This window comes from Oreochromis aureus, linkage group 6 (assembly GCF_013358895.1).
Source record: "Oreochromis aureus strain Israel breed Guangdong linkage group 6, ZZ_aureus, whole genome shotgun sequence".
In the NCBI taxonomy this organism is placed as follows: Eukaryota; Metazoa; Chordata; class Actinopteri; order Cichliformes; family Cichlidae; genus Oreochromis; species Oreochromis aureus.
In genome coordinates this window covers 33,782,762-33,798,738 of record NC_052947.1, presented here as the reverse complement: position 1 = coordinate 33,798,738, position 15,977 = coordinate 33,782,762, and the positions used below count along the sequence as shown (strand labels likewise).

General features: G+C 39.4%; 3 protein-coding genes across 5 annotated transcripts; 2 read left to right on the top strand and 1 right to left on the bottom strand.

Annotated features, from left to right (window-relative positions):
* The first annotated feature begins 622 nt into the window (after positions 1-622).
* zp3c (zona pellucida glycoprotein 3c) lies at positions 623-3,636 on the top strand. Of its 3 annotated transcripts, none has more exons than XM_039614122.1 (9): positions 623-696; positions 803-1,303; positions 1,376-1,482; positions 1,589-1,692; positions 2,430-2,613; positions 2,693-2,816; positions 2,892-2,980; positions 3,077-3,150; positions 3,331-3,636. In XM_039614122.1, exons 2-9 carry the CDS (start codon positions 863-865, stop codon positions 3,465-3,467), a joined length of 1,260 nt encoding a protein of 419 aa, XP_039470056.1. In that variant the 5' UTR covers positions 623-696; positions 803-862; the 3' UTR covers positions 3,468-3,636. The 3 variants fall into 3 exon arrangements, with proteins under 3 accessions (XP_039470056.1, XP_031609638.1, XP_039470057.1); XM_039614123.1 differs by lacking the exon at positions 623-696 and having other exon boundaries at positions 1,037-1,158; positions 1,298-1,303; XM_031753778.2 differs by having other exon boundaries at positions 657-1,303.
* LOC116331161 (inositol 1,4,5-trisphosphate receptor-interacting protein) lies at positions 3,627-5,835 on the bottom strand. The gene is made up of 2 exons (XM_031753767.2): positions 5,721-5,835; positions 3,627-5,442 (listed from the first exon to the last, which is right to left on the bottom strand). The coding sequence occupies exon 2, from the start codon at positions 5,428-5,430 to the stop codon at positions 3,652-3,654; it is 1,779 nt and encodes a 592-aa protein (XP_031609627.2). The 5' UTR covers positions 5,431-5,442; positions 5,721-5,835; the 3' UTR covers positions 3,627-3,651.
* Positions 5,836-6,655: 820 nt separating this feature from the next.
* Positions 6,656-15,392, top strand: LOC116331679 (calcium homeostasis modulator protein 1). Its single transcript, XM_031754428.2, has 3 exons — positions 6,656-6,782; positions 7,384-7,971; positions 13,927-15,392. The coding sequence occupies exons 2-3, from the start codon at positions 7,426-7,428 to the stop codon at positions 14,434-14,436; spliced, it is 1,056 nt and encodes a 351-aa protein (XP_031610288.1). The 5' UTR covers positions 6,656-6,782; positions 7,384-7,425; the 3' UTR covers positions 14,437-15,392.
* Positions 15,393-15,977: the final 585 nt, after the last annotated feature.

The window sequence follows — 15,977 nt, the reverse complement described above, 5'->3', positions numbered from 1 at the left end:
ATCAACTGCGTCACATCCTTGCACGATTTAGAGTTATAAAATAACAACAACAACAAAATTCTATGTTAAATCACCATTTCCTAAATACGATACGGTTATGAATCAGCCAAACATGTGGACTGGTAAAAAGTAGGATATACATCTGTATGAATACTATGAATTGATTGAACATAGGCAACTCCTGCCAAGCTGTAGCCTGTGTTGATTTAGCCAGAAGCTAAATAAAAGCCAGAAGTTAAATGAACATCGTTTCCCTGTATGTAACAATTTGGTTGTGGCTATAGTTTAGCTTTCAATTGGGGGAAATCCCCAAAAGACCAACATTTAAAAAAAAAAAAAAACATAATAAAGAAAAATGGTGTCAAACTGTCAACCAGAAAAAATGGTGAGAAATGTAATTGAATGTGTGGCTTTATTTTGACTATGTTTAAATAATATAAAAATAAATAAACAAAAAACACAAGCAAACAAAACAAAACAAATCATAACAAAACATTATCATCATAAAAACATCAAAAGGGATTAGGAAGAAGCATAATTTAACACCACCCGCTTTCCACTAAAAAAAGATGATTATTGCTGGCCACCACTCATTGGTTGGTACTGATTGTCATTTCTAGCAGGTGTGTGAATTCTTTCTGAACTGAAGAATACAAAAGCAGGGTGAAACACTGCTATCTGGCTGAACTTTATTAGGTGAAGGACCAGCAGTGCGAGGCAGCCACTGGAATTTAAAATAATAATAATGGGGCTGATGCATGCTGGGTTTTTATTTCTGCTGTTTTGGTCTGCCTGTTTTCAGTTTATAGACAAAGCTGAGTATGGTGTGTTTGGGCAAGATCCTGAATTAGACCAGGAAAAAATGGAGACAGTGGCAGATAAAGACGAAACAGAAGATTCTGCACCTACAGATAAACTCAAGAGGAGTGCGTCAGATGGCGATTTTTCAACACCTGAAGCAATGAAGTTACCCAAGTATCTCAATGTCCCAGCTTCCTATGACCAAAAACAGATTTTCAAGCCGGAAAGAGGAGTCCGGCCCCTTCCTGAATTGGCCAGGAAAATATTGCTTGCTAGTGCTCCTGCTGCTCCTGTAACTGGAGGAGCAGAAACGGGCAGAGACAAGTTGGTTGAAATTTTGTGCCATGTGGATAAAATGTATGTAAGAATCAGGAAAGAGGTCTTTAAATCCAGAGATGCATACAAATATTTGAAACTAGGTACATGCCCTGTTAACCAAGAAAATGAACACTATTACTACTTACTCTACTCTTTTGTAACTGGCTGTGGATTCAAGAAAGAGGTTGGTGAATGTCGTAATGTATGTGTTTCATATTTTACTATGACAAACCAAATGGAAATGTTTATGTTCCAGAGTCATGCAGATTACTTGTCCATCAGCAATGTTCTCCGCTTCAGACAAACCACTCCAGTTTTAAGGGAAATGCCATTTGAAATTCCTCTGCAGTGTCGGTTTCCCAGGTAAGACTTTTTTTTTTTTTTTTTTTTAAGATTATAAAAGACTTCTCATCAGCCATGTGTCCTTAATTTTGAATGGTCTCCAGTTAATTAGTTTTAACTATTGCAGGTTCTTTCACTCGTACAAAGTTGGCTTCCACCCCAAACTGCGAGGAGGAACAGTTTTCAGAGCACTGAAACCAAAAAGAATTTTCAGCCTCATCCTTGTAGATGGTAAACATTCTAGATTAAATTTCATTGCTGTCCAGAATTTGAATTCTTCAAATGGTAGGCCTTAAGTATGTTTTAAAGTAAAGACTTTCAAATATGGCTGGTAACACTAAATATTAAACTCCCAAAGTCTTCTATCAAAGTGGAAAGTAGCATCTAAACCACAGGTGTCAAACTCCAGGCCTCGAGGGCCGTGTCCGGCAGATTTTAGATGTGTCCTTGATCCAACACAGCTGATTTAAATGGCTAAATGACCTCCTCAACATGTCTTGAAGTTCTCCAGAGGCCTGGTAATGAACTAATCTGATTCAGGTGTGCTGACCCAGGGTGAGCTCTAACACCTGCAGGACACCAGCCCTCGAGGCCTGGAGTTCGATACCCCTGATCTAAACCTTTTAATTTCTATGTATGAAGGAGGAAATAGAGATTTGACAAGCCTTTCTGTACAAGGACATTTTTAGAAAGTACACCAGAGACAAGTTTAAGTTCAAGCAATTGTTTATTTCATATATCACAACAGCTGGCTGTGTTTTTTTTTATTTTTTATTTTTATTTTGGCATGCAAATGTACACTATAGAGCTACAACAGCATCCATACTGGTAAAAGCTTAGGGAAGCATAAAATGTTCCACAAACATTTTTTCAGAACTCATCACAATTCACTCAGTTAGCCAAACATATGCAGCAGCCTGATTTATTTTTGCCTTATATTGTGCTTTGCCACTTTCACCCTGCTAAAGCATCTGGAAATAATGTCACTGGGACCAAAATCTACAGCTTGGGACAGTCGATGTACTTTGAGGCCAGTGTACTTTACCACACAGCAAGCTCTAGAAATAAAAGGCTCTACATCAACAAGTGCTTCATGACCCCTTCCAGCAACCCAGACTCGAATCCTAAATATACAGTCGTTGACAACCATGGGTAATATTTTTACAGTATCATAATTAACACTGGGATGACTTGCTGGGAGTGGATAAACCTGTCTGATCTCCAATTCTAGCTGTATGATTGATAGCAAGGTGATGCTACAGTCAAAGTTCCTTATTGGTAGCTCGAAGATGGTCCAGAGGGTGACTGTGGGAGCTGTCCTCTTTAAGGACCCTACTTCCATGATCTCATCACAGGTACCCCCAATAGGTTGTATAGAAATGGATGCCATGAAATGCATTATGTAAACACTAAATGCAATGTCTCTTTAGGAACAGTACTTGCACTGTGAGATCTTTATGGGGTCACCTACTCCAACTCGGAATTCGAAGGCTTGTAACTATGATCCAGTTACTGGAAGGTGAGTTGGCTAAACTGAAATTCTACAAGGTGTTACGTTTGTGCTTGCTGTCACCAAAAATTTTTTTTTTTTTTTGACCCCCGCTTTGTGTTTTAGCTGGAAAGAGCTCTACGGGTATGACACTGTGTGCGCGTGTTGTGAATCAACTTGCTCGTCACCACAACAAAGGGGTAATTTTTAAATTTACATGAGATGCAATAGCTTTTCACTCAGCTAAGCTTGGCTCAGTGCAAGCTGAATGAAGTCTTTTTGATGCAAACTGACAACCAGACAGTCTTGCAGAACACTGAAGGCATGAAAGTGGTCTCACACGTGAACAAATAAAATTTCAAACTTTTTTCCTCCATCAGCTTCTAGGAAGATAATTTCAAGTCACTCTTGGATGGTTGACTTGACCAGTGAAGATGAACATGTAAAGTCTGAGCCCAAGATGAAGTCCCGTGATGCTGGCATGTTCAACTTGGATGACCCAGATACAGAAAAATGAGGACTTCCTAAACAATTGGGACCAGTAATTTAATGTTTAAATGATCAGAATTGTTTTAAAAATAGCTGCTTTATTTCTTGAACTCTGCACAGTATGCCATTACTTTATGAATGTACAACAATTTGTTTACTGTCAACGGTTCAATTGAAAATTAAAACTCTAAATTGCACTGTCTTCAATTTTTTCAACTTGCTCTTTCAGTATATTTTGCGTAGTCATCAACCATCATGTATGCATTTCTAAGCATCTCCTGGAAATGTGTCATAGCATTCCTGTACATGCAGTTATGTACCACAAGAGGATGGAAGAGATTCACTGGCTTTGCTCTGATTAATTCAACAGGAAGTTCAATAACCTCAGTTAAAGGATTGCCAATGAGAATGTGTTTGAGTACCTTTTTCTCAAGACTTCTTTCTATAAAGGATAGCAAGTCTCGTAACCTAGAATCAACACAGTTTGCGTTCCACTGTCTTGGGTCTGTGGTGAGAAGCAGATGCATTAGGGCCGTTTTGAAATGAAAATCCTTCAGAGCACTACTTCCTGTCATTGCCGTCTGCCTCTTGTGAAGGAAACGTGCAATTTCAAGTGCTTGAATATGACAAGCATTTTCAGGCAGGCGTTTCGAGAGATGTTCTAGGAGATGGTCTTCATAGCTGGTTAAGGATAGTCTCCAGAAAGTATCTAAATCACTTGAGGACAAAGGTGTAATGAAAAAATAAGCATCATTATTAAATGTAACCACGGGATTCATACTGAAGGTGATCTTCTTGCCTGACTTGAATCTGATCACTAGAGCACCAGGAGCATCAATATAGTGAATGTTGAGCTCAAACTCATACTTGTGTGAAATCAGTCTCCATGCTTGTTTTATAGTGCTCTGAAACCATCTGGAGACCAGTGATTTTGACAAGAAAGGAGTGTTCTTTGAGCACAGAAAACCATCACAAACCTCAGTAATTTCTGTCCTTATGTTCTCATTGTGGTCAGAATGCAGCAGGCAAACCATATCCTCATCTGCATCAGAGTTCTGACAGTGGCAATCTTGGGTTTTCTTATTTTCCAAAAGTTTTATTTGACCGCACACTGGCATATTTGAAAAATCCCTCCCTTTGTGGTTACAGAGCTGAATGTGAAAACTAAATGGCTTAGGTGGGGTCAAAGGGACAATGATATTACAGGCACTGAGCATCTGAAAGTCCTCAATCACCATACTGCCATTTCTACCACATATGGTCCTCATAGCATCTAGCAGGTCATTTGCAAATCCTTCCAGAAACTCATCCTTCCTCCACTTCTTTTGAGATGATTCTTGAACATATTTAGCATAAAAATCGTGAAGAGTGCCAATGTCCGGTAGCTCCACTTTATCAGCAGCGCACGTCACAGGGGAGGCTGCTACTTGTGTCGTTTGGGAATTCCTATTCAGGTATTTCCAACAGAAACGGATCATGGAAATGACTGAGAATGTGTTCCAAATGTACCAGAGGTAATCTCTTTCCCATTCTGCAATTGATTTCTCTGAGGTTTCATTTTCTGATGTCTTGACGTTTTTAAAAGGTGTGTCTTGTCCTTTGGAACTTGATATTTCCTTCTCAGGTTTTGCATGCTGGCCCTGTGGTCTGCCAGGGTCTCCAAAAGGGCTGTCAGTATGGATATCTTTTCCCTTTAGCTCATTAGCATCTTGTGATGTCTTTAAAGCAGCCTCAGTGACATTTTGATCAGACTTCTTCTGTTCATCATGAATGTTTCTGTCATCTTCAGTCTCATTTTTGTCTGTGTGTATTTTCTCACTGACAGGTGGCATTTCCTGGTCGAGTTTCTCTTCCTCTCTCGGCAGCTTCTCTTCATGCCTTTGCATGTCCTTGTTGACAATATCGTCCCATTCCTCAACTCCAGGGTCATCCCTTGGACACATTAAGAGACCGAGACCCACCACAAACACTCTCAGCAGAGTTTCTTGCATCGTCAGTATTGTCTATGAGTGAATTAAATGGCAGCAGTCAGTCAATTATAAAAATGCATCTGATTAATTAGTGATTAATAAAACAAAACGCTACTGAATCTAAAACCTTGCAATTATCCATTAAAATAATTCAAAACCAATGTTCCTGCTAGCAAATTTTACAGTGATGTCACAAAAAAAAAGAACGAAGCAACTTCCTCTCTTTACTTATTTCTTTCTGTTGTTACTTTATATGCTAAATACTAGATTACTTTTTGCACATGACATTAAATGAGAAGAAGAATACGCACCAGAAAGTGTGTTTATCTCAATAATGCAACGCACTGAATAGGTATAAAGACGGAACTAAGAGATCAACCTTGCACAGCCGCAGGTTCTGTGATCTCTTCCTATTTTAGATGTAGGTTGCCTTCTGTGACTTATTTCCTGCACACCCTGCCCATGTGCTCTGCTGTGACATTTTCCTGTGCAATAGACAGAAGAAAAGATAGCACAGACTTCCTGTAATTTCAACGGCAATTTCAAAATGTCAGAATTGAGCAATTACTTTGAATCGTTTAGACAGTTTTTACCACTAAGCAGTATGAGGTTGTTTAGATCATTTCATAGTATACTATGAAATGAAAGCATTTAGCCACCTACCTTTGTTCAAATAAAAACAATGGTGTTTTATATGCATGAATAGCAGAGAGTGCCTCTGTCTTTTATCTTCTTGTGGGTTTCTAACTGGTTTGTCAAGCTCTATTACATTCAGTGGGTCCAGGTGCTCTGAAAGAGTTATGTGAAATAAAGTAATCAATATGTGATAACATTAGTAGTTATATTTTAAAAGTGAAGCTGTTGATTTGATTCTTCTGGTTTTGATTACACAAGTGAAAACAGGCTGAACCCTCACCTCTTAGACAACTACATTTTCCAGCCAAAGCCACAGATATTTGAATGGGTTGAAAGTGTTTTTGCATGTCTTCGTTGTTACGACTACACATTAACACAACTACACCCTCGAAGTTCGGGTTTCTCGAATAAACCTCACCACACACTGCATGCATATAGCAAATAAAGGCACTCCCAGAAATGATGGAAACTATATTTTCCCTTTGACAGGTGTACTTTTGAGAATGTGAGGTGAATCAGAATTTGTTTTGACATCACACTAAAGACAGGGGCCTACGAAGGGAGGGGCATGATGACAGATGATGTGGCTCGCTTTGGACAGAGAGTTCGAGAAGCACCTTTCAGTTGGTCAGGGCTATGATGATTGTTAAGTACAACAGCAAAACTTTTATTATGGATACTCTCCTTATATGATTTTTTTTAACCTTTGATCTATTCATCGACTCTTGTTTAAAGAGGTAAGTGTATTTTATGTATTTTTTGTATTTATTCCTCTATATTAAACCAATAACCCAGTCCACATTAAAGCTGATTTAAGGTAGAAGTCATAGTTTACAGAGATTATAATATCACTTTTTAACATGGTGTCTTTAATAAAATACGTTTTATGGCCTAATTAATGAATATGCAGTAAGTTACAAATGCTTTAAAGATAAGTAATAACCACTTTTAATAAACTTTGAGAGTCCAGTGTTGTGATATTTCTCTACCCACTAAGCCTCTAATTCAATAGAAAAAGGAATGCAGAACCAAAAGTCTATTTATTACTTACTTGACTGCTTAATAACACATATAGCTTTTGGCCTGATGGTTCATTCTCTCTTAATAAGAACTGGTTCAATACAAACTCAGCATCCAAATAGTTGTTTCACAGTATGGCACTCCAAAAGTTGTTCTTTGACATATTTGATAGCTTTCTATATCATATGTAAAATATTTGCAATTATTTTTTAACCATTAATGAAGATTTTACTAAAACCTATAATAATTTCTCATAAAAATCAGATTTTATGCCTTTTCTGCATTGTCTTAAACATGTTACTGTACTTTTTTAAATAGGTTTAAGTACTTGTGAACTAAAGACCCAACACATCTCTCAAGATGGATAAGTTTCGTATGATGTTCCAGTTTCTCCAGTCCAACCAGGAGTCTTTTATGAATGGAATCTGTGGTATCATGGCACTAGCTAGTGCTCAAATGTACTCAGCGTTTGAGTTCAGCTGTCCCTGTATGCCAGAATATAACTACACCTATGGGATCGGACTGCTTCTTATTCCTCCCATATGGTTCTTTTTGTTAGGTTTTGTATTGAACAATAATGTGTCAGTGTTGGCAGAGGAGTGGAAAAGACCCACTGGGAAAAGAACGAAGGATCCAACAATCCTGCGCTACATGTTTTGCTCAATCACACAGAGATCTTTGATTGCCCCTGCAGTGTGGGTGTCTGTCACTCTCATGGATGGGAAGAGCTTCCTCTGCGCTTTCAGCATCAACTTGGATATTGACAGGTTTGGGAATTCCAGTGTTATTCAAGGAATGTCAGAGACGGAGAAGTTAAAATTCCTGGCACGTATCCCTTGCAAAGACCTGTTTGAGGATAAGGAATTAAGAGAGGCAGCATCAAGATACATCAAGTGTATATCTCAGGTATCCCATTGTTTATTTGCAACACTGTGTGAGTGGTTTCTAGATATGACTTTCTGACAAAATCAAGCAAGATGTGCAATTTCCCTCACCACATTTATGAAAAATATTAATAGTAGCTAAGCTGATGGCTATATGCCGTGATGGTTGTTTGGTAAGCCACTTCGATAGCAAACAAAGAACTTAACTTGTATAGCACTTTTCCAAACACATAGTTACAAAGTCTTTATCAGTTTGAAAAAAAAGGCAGATACCACATGATCCAACATAGAGACAGTCAGGCATTCATTCCAATATACACACTTCCATACACGCAAATAGATGCAAACTATGGCCCAAATAATGGGAGAAAGATTAGGGAAAGCTACCCTCGATCAAGACTTTTCTGCAGTGGTTGAAAAGAAATCACTGAATCAGCTGACCTCGTAGGCTGACAAAGGCTGTACCAAGGTTATAAGCTAGATCGCCTCTGGTTTTAATGTAAAGCACACGGAACAAATAGATCATTTGATCAGGTGATCTGAGTAAGCTCCAGTGATGAGGTCTCACCAGCTTTGATATACGCACTGTATATCAAAGCTGGTGAGACCTCATCACTGGACCATAAAGTATCCTTTACTTGTTCCACATTTTTTCATATTAGTCTTATTCCAAAATGGATTAAGTTTATTTTTCAGTTCAATATTCTGCACACGATATCCCATAGTGACAAAGTGGAAAATTGCTTCATATGTTTAGCAAATTTATTAAAAATAAAAAAACAAAAAATATAACATGCACACAAGTATCCGCAGCCTTTCCTATGTCATTCAAAATTCAGCTCAGGTGTATCCTATTTCCACTGATCCTTTGTTAGACGTTTCTACAAGTTGATTGAAGGCCACCTGTTGTAAATTCAGTTGATTGGACATGAAATGGAAAGGCACACACCTGTTAAGCCAATGAAGAGAAGCCACTGTGGGAGAAATATTGACTTCTCTCCATTGGCTCGCTGTCAAATCCAGAATGAATTAAAAAATCCTTTAACTCACGTACAAGGTCTTGATTAATCAGGGCTAATCTTATCTTAAAGATCTCAGAGTACCACACCCCCCCAGTAAAGCACTTTGCTTTCAGACTGCTAGACTACTTTTGTTACCTAGCATTTTTAAAAGTATAATGGGAGCCAGAGAATTCAGCTTGGTTCTTCTGTGAAATCAGCTCCCAGTTTGGATTCAGGAGACAGACACCCTCTCTAGTTTTAATATTAGGCTTAAAACTTCTCTTTTATATAAAGCATATAGTTAGGGTTGGATCAGGTGACCCTGAATCCTCCCTTAGTTATGCTGCAATAGGCCGCGGTTACTGAAGTGACGATGCACTGAGTGTTATTTATTGTAGGGTCTTTATCTTACAATATAAAATGCCTTGCGGTGACTCTCATTGTGATTTGGTGCTATATAAATACCCAGAGACAGGATTCTGTCGAGGCACAGATCTGGGGAAGCGTACAGAAAAAAGGTCCAAATGGGCAGAGTAGATCCCATCATCCATAAATGGAAGAAGTTTGGAACCACCAGGACTCTTTGTGGAGATGGCCGCATGGTCAATCTGAGCAATCGGGGTAGAAGGACCTTAGTCATGGAGGTGCCCAAGAGCCCAATAGTCACTCCACAGAGCTCCAGCCTTGCTCTTTCCCTCAACCCTGACTAGATTAAACAAATATGAAACAAATATTGAACTCTTTGGCCTGAATGCCAAGGATTATGTCTGGCAGAAACCAGGAACCACGTATCACCTGGCAAATGCCATCCCTACAGTGAAGCATGGTGGTGGCAGCATCGTGCTGTGGGGTGTTTTTTGGCAGCAGGAATTGGGAGACTAGTCAGGGTCAAGGGAAGGATGAGTGCAGCAATCTAGAGAGACATTCTTGACAATAATCTGCTCCAGAATGTTCTGGACCTTGGACTCAGTTGAAGGTTCATCTTCAGAAAAGATAACTACCTTAAACACAGCCAAGATAAAAAACAAAAACAAAACAAGTGCCAAGCTTGTAGCATTTTACTCAAAAACACTTGAGACTGTAAATGCTGCCAAATGTGCTTCAACAAATTATTGAGCAAAGGCTGTGAATACTTATGTATATTGTATATTTTTTTTAATGTATTTATTTATTGTGATAAATTTGCAAAAAATTCAAGCAATTTGTTTCACTTTATCATTAAGGGGTGGGTAGAATTTTGTGTTGAAAATGAATTTAACGAAATGTGGAACAAGTGAAAAGCTGTAAATACTTTCCTGATGCACTGCATAAGCAGGGGCCTGCTCATGTAGAGCTTTATATGTTAATAATAGGACTTGTTATGAAGAACTGAGAGATACAAGTGAAAAGTGACTTAAAATAATCAAGGCAAGAGAAAATTAAGTGTCGACTAAAAGTTCCAGATGACTGAATCATAGTTAAGGTCTGACTTTTGAAATAGACTGGACTGGATGAGTTTAGACATTCTTAGAGAATCAGAGATTAGACAGCTTAGAGATTCAAAGTTTAGATGTTGTTCAAAGATGATACCAAAAGGCTCTTAGAAGATGATCTAATGTTAGTAGAATTGAGAAAAAAAGATAACATTAAATATACAAGTGTGAAATAAACAGTGAAAACACTGCATTTAGAGAACACACTAATATATCTTCACCCAAAAAGCATATTAATAGCCAAAATGTCTGCTTTGGTATATGGCGCCATGATGTTAGCAACAGACCCTTTAAATCCTGTAAGATGAGAAGTGTGGCCTCCGTGGATCAGATATGTTTGTCCAACACATCCCACAGATGCTTGATTGGTCAACACCCCAAACTCTTTGTTGTCCTCAATCTATCCCTGAACCATTTTTGCTTTTTAGTAGGGCTCATTATCCTGCTGAAAGAGGGCACAGACATCAGGGAATACTCTTTTCATGACAGGGTGTATGTAGTCTGCATCAATGCTTAGGTTGGTAATAACACCCACGTGGATGGCAGGACCCAAGGTTTCCCAGCAGAGCATTATCAAAGCATTACACTGCCTCTGCCAGCTATCCTTCTTCATAGTGAATCCTGGTGCCAGGTGTTCCCCAGGTAAGCAATTCACATGCACCTGGCCATCCCAGTGATGTCAAAGAAAATGTGACTCATCACACCAGGCTAGCTTCTTCCATTGCTCTGCGGTCCAGTTCTGATCCACACATTTTTGGTGGTCGACAGGTCTCAATAATAATAATAATAATAATAATAATAATAATAATAATAATTATAATGATAATAATAATAATAATAATGTGAGGCACTGTGTAACTGTGTATTCTGACACCTTTCTATCAGAATCAGCATTAAGTTTTTTGAGCTACAGCAGCTCATCTGTGGGATTTGCCCACATGGGCCAGCCTCCCCATCCTAAACTCATCAGTGAGCCTTGGTTGCCCGTGACCCTTGTTCACAACTCTTCTTTCATTGAACTTTTAATAGATACTGACCACTGCAGACCAATAACACCCCACAAGAGCTGCATTTTTGGAGATGCTCTGACCCAGTGGCCTACCCATCACAATTTGGCCCTTGTCAAACTTGCTCAAATACTAACACTTGCCCATTTTTCCTGCTTCTAAAACTCAGCTTTGAGAACACTAATATATCTCGCTCACTAAAGGGTGAGACGATGAAGAGATAATCAGCCTCAAATGTCAGCTAGCTAAATGTTATGTCTGATCAGTGTATGAGCCAATCATGTTATTCCATTGACACAAGTGCACAATAGAGGCTCCTGAAAGTTTTAACATATTATTTTTTCTCGGTTTACTGTAACCACAACATGAATTTTATTCTGTGCTCTAGTGCCATAATCCAAAGATGTTAACTGAGTCAACACTTTGGACACTTTTGCATACTTAGCAGCCTTAGTTGTTAGGTTGTTTTTTTTTTCAGGTTTGTCCCTATGACCATAAAAAAAATAACTTTTATGGCATTCTCTCCAGTCTTGGTAGCCGGGGATCAGTCCACCAGGGCCTCCGCTCCTGGCCGCTGCCCAGCACACAATGCACCCGACCCCTACGGCGCCACCTGCAGGTGGTGGGCCTGCGGGAGGATGGGCCCATGTCCCCTTTTCAGGCTGTGCCCGGCCACCAGACGCTCGCCCTCGGGCACCCTCCCCAGGCCTGGCTCCAGGGCGGGGCCCCGGTGACCCTATCCCGGGCAGGGTAAACTGTTCCCTCGATGTTTTTCTCATAAGGAGCCAGTTGAGGTGGTTCGAGCATCTGACAAGGATGCCTCCTGGGCACCTCCTGGGTGAGGTGTTCCGAGCATGTCCCACCAGGAGGAGGCCCCGGGGCAGACCCAGGACACGCTGGAGAGATTATATCTCTCGGCTGGCCTGGGAACGCCTTGGTGTTCCCCCGGATAAGCTGGAGGAGGTGGCTGGGGAGAGGGAGGTCTGGGCTTCTCTGCTTAGGCTGCTGCCCCTGCGACCCGGCCCCGGATAAAGCGGAAGAAGATGGATGGATGGATGGCATTCTCTCCATTCATTTAGCCATTTAAAAATAACCCCCCACATACCTGCCTAAAGATTTTGATAAGATGAGAGCCAAGCGGTGAGCTTTGCTTCTTGAAGGACTTTGGTATCATCCTTGTTGATTTACACCAACAGTAAATAAAAAGACATTTTTCATTGTGAGTGGCCAATGTTTGTGCTGACTACATCTTCAAACACAGCAGAATGAAGAGCTGAAAGATTTCAAGCTGTTTTAAGGGATCTTTTGAGGCTCTTTTGAGGGAAGGCTGTCTCATGTGGTCCAGTTTTTAATTATGCAGATTTCTTTTGTTTTCCTGGCAGAAAAAATGTGGATAAACAGGCCAAAACCAAAATAAATAGAACACAAAATGTTGGTACTGTCCAGCTGCTTGGTAGAAACGCTGGTATCAGTCAATAATTTCTCCATTAAAAAGTAATGGTAGCTGAATTCCACAGTCTTGGTATTGTTCATGCTGAGTCATTGTCACGGGTGACTGGAGTAGCTGAGAAAAGACGTATTGTTACTGTTATTAGTACCACCTGCAGTTTTTCTCCATGGAAAGTCAAAATGACAACACTGCCCTTAGCTGACAATATTTAATTAAAAAAACAAACATTTGGTGAGTTTGTAATTGGCTGTTTCAAGTATTGTTAGGCTGAACAGATTTAGATTTGACTCTTAAGCCAGATAAATGAATAGCTAAATAAGGAACCAAAGATTCACCATCTTTGTACAGTGTAGAGAGTTGTCCTTTAAAAAGCATTTAGGCATTCAAATTAAATTCACAAAAAAATAATAATATGAATAATCTAATTAAATAAAACCATCAAAAGAGTACCAATGTGGGCCCTTGTGACCTCAGTGTCTCCAAAATCCTGGCTTCAGCCCTGGCTGTCATTTCACTGAACTATTTTAACTTCAAAACAAGGAAAACTAATTTTAGTTTCCTCGCTTTATTCCTCAAAGACTGCTCTTAACTTAAATCTCCCTGCCAGACTATAATTCACTTTACAGTTTGAGCTCACTGAAGCTTTCCTGCTGGCTTATTAGAGCAATAGATAAGCCTTGAAATTTATTATTCATGGAACTGGGACCTCTTCCACTTCTTCCAAAAACACCCACACTGTTATTTAGGTCTTTGATCAGCTGAAGGGCAATTATACAGGCTTAAAAGTAAGATATCTCTAAAAAGTCAGTTGATATACAGATTCTGTTAATGAGCTATGACACTGTCAAGAAGCTGCTAAATATGCCTTCTTCACCACATCTGATTTTCAGTATCTGCACGAGCACAGATAAACCAGAAGGAGTCAAGATTAGCAGGATGTCTATGTGTGATCCTTCTATCTAACATCTATAGTTTGTTCATAGAGCATCATTAGAGAGCTCAAAATAGTGGTCATTTTGCTAGATTTATCATTTCTGCATTTCACAGGCATGCGGATGGATGGTTTTGCTCATGATGACCTTCACTGCCTTCCTGATCCGAGCTATTCGGCCATGCTTCACCCAGGCTGCCTTCCTCAAAACCAAATACTGGTCCCATTATATTGACATTGAACGCAAGATGTTCGATGAAACCTGTAAAGAGCACGCCAAGAGCTTTGCCAAGGTTTGCATCCAGCAATACTTTGAGAACATCAGCGGAGAGATGCGAAGCTTCCACCGCCATCACAGCAAACATGACAGCGACAACGAAGATGAAGACGCGTGGAAGAGTGATGAGGAAAAGCTGTTGGGTATCAGAGCCCAGGATGATATGAACAAAGTTTTGTGGAACTGGCACACCTGTAAGCCACCTCTGGCTCTGAGAAAAGAACATGAAGATGGTGAAAAAGAGGGGGAAATGAATGGAAACATTAATGGGGAAGTAAATGGGTTTGTAAAGAGCCACACTCACGATGTGGAGAAAAAAGAGTGGGCGGTGTATTACAGTAAGGTCTAAAGAGTTCAAAGAGAAATTATTTTTTTCCAGAGTATTTTATTTGCGAAAGATAGAATATATATTATTGCATTCTGCACTGCAGTTTAAGCTTTATTTAAATGCACACTATTTTAACTGACTGGTTGACTGATGGTATAATGTATATGTATGTAGCTATGTATAATAGATTTTAAGAAAACAAAAAGTGACATATTTCTGGTTCACACACAGTTCAGTTTACACAGAACATGTCTGGCACTGGGTGTAATCCAAAGTCTGTTGTTTTCATTTCTGTGTTTTATCTGTTTGTCATGAATTATTGTCGAAAACACACTCTCATCGTTTCCCAAGAGACTGAGCTTGGCGGAAATCTGAAGTCTGTAAATTCTAGGCTGCTAATAAGTGCTGCTTTATCAGGCTGATAGAAAAGCATTATTAGAGCACACTGGAGAGTTCTCATTGATAACACTAATGAATGTTTGTATTGCTCTCAAGTGCAAGGCCACCATAAATACTCCCAGAGCAGAACTAGACAGAAATTAAAACATAGCTCAGAAGAGCTCCGTGTACATCAAGCACCCACTGTGTCTCGTGCAACCTCTATCTTAAAAAACAATGAAAAGTTGATCTTGTTAGTGATAAAGGACACTTCTTGCTTATTTCTGTGTACACAGAGATTTTTCTGATTGCTCTGATGCTTCTTGCCTTTTCTGCTGTGGCCTGTAGACTAATAATGGCAGCTAACTGAGGCTGCTGTGCACCTGAGATTACTACGTGTATTTTCTCTGAATATAACGCTACAGAGATACTGCATTTGCAATAAAGCAAACCTAAGATTTATGCAAAAACTAAAGGTTGCCGCAGTCAAAACAATTTACATGTCACTGCAAAAACAAGGTCTACATTTGCATCTTCTTTATTTGCTTGCTCAGCCCCAATTCTGTCACTCACTCCTTGGTAAACCCAATTTTACAATCACTGAGCAAACACTTTGCTTCTGTTCTATTTGAAAAGGCTTTTAAATATTTATTTTAGAAAAATATAATTAAAGCTGAATATGTAACCTTTTTGATATACTTACCTATATAAAGATGGGTAATAAAAACCAACATGAAGTGTCTTATTACAGTCTTTGGCTATCATATGCCACTAAGACAGCATTAATGGAGCTTCCAATGCTGCTGGAAAGCTGGGTTAACTTTCTTTATATATTGTTGTCCTGATGGCAGTGGTAGAAATGGTATCTACAACACTGGTCCAACATCTCCAAAATGGTTTAATTGCATTGTGATCCGGTAACTATGAAAATATGTACAAAAAACATCTAATTCGCATAATTTTCACATAGGGTAAGGGTTAGGGTTAGTGACCCCTCGTGCCCTGTGTGGGTACTGTCATCCCTGAAGAGACCATTCCCTTAGAACAACAGAAATTTCCGTAATTTCAGAAAATCTGTCAAGATGGAGTGACCCTTCTCCCTAAAGGGATAAGCAGGTCAACGCAAAAGCAGCAAAATGCTCCAAACATCCTAACAGAGCTGCTGGACTCCCTCATTGTAGAGG

Coding starts and splice junctions, on each gene's coding strand:
- zp3c (XM_031753778.2), top strand. CDS start 746: ATGGGGCTGATGCATGCTGGGTTTTTATTTCTGCTGTTTTGGTCTGCC. Junction 1,693..2,429: donor CAGCCTCATCCTTGTAGATG/GTAAACATTCTA, acceptor ACCCTGCTAAAG/CATCTGGAAATAATGTCACT. Junction 3,151..3,330: donor CTCGTCACCACAACAAAGGG/GTAATTTTTAAA, acceptor TTCCTCCATCAG/CTTCTAGGAAGATAATTTCA.
- LOC116331161 (XM_031753767.2), bottom strand. CDS start 5,430: ATGCAAGAAACTCTGCTGAGAGTGTTTGTGGTGGGTCTCGGTCTCTTA.
- LOC116331679 (XM_031754428.2), top strand. CDS start 7,426: ATGGATAAGTTTCGTATGATGTTCCAGTTTCTCCAGTCCAACCAGGAG. Junction 7,972..13,926: donor ACATCAAGTGTATATCTCAG/GTATCCCATTGT, acceptor TGCATTTCACAG/GCATGCGGATGGATGGTTTT.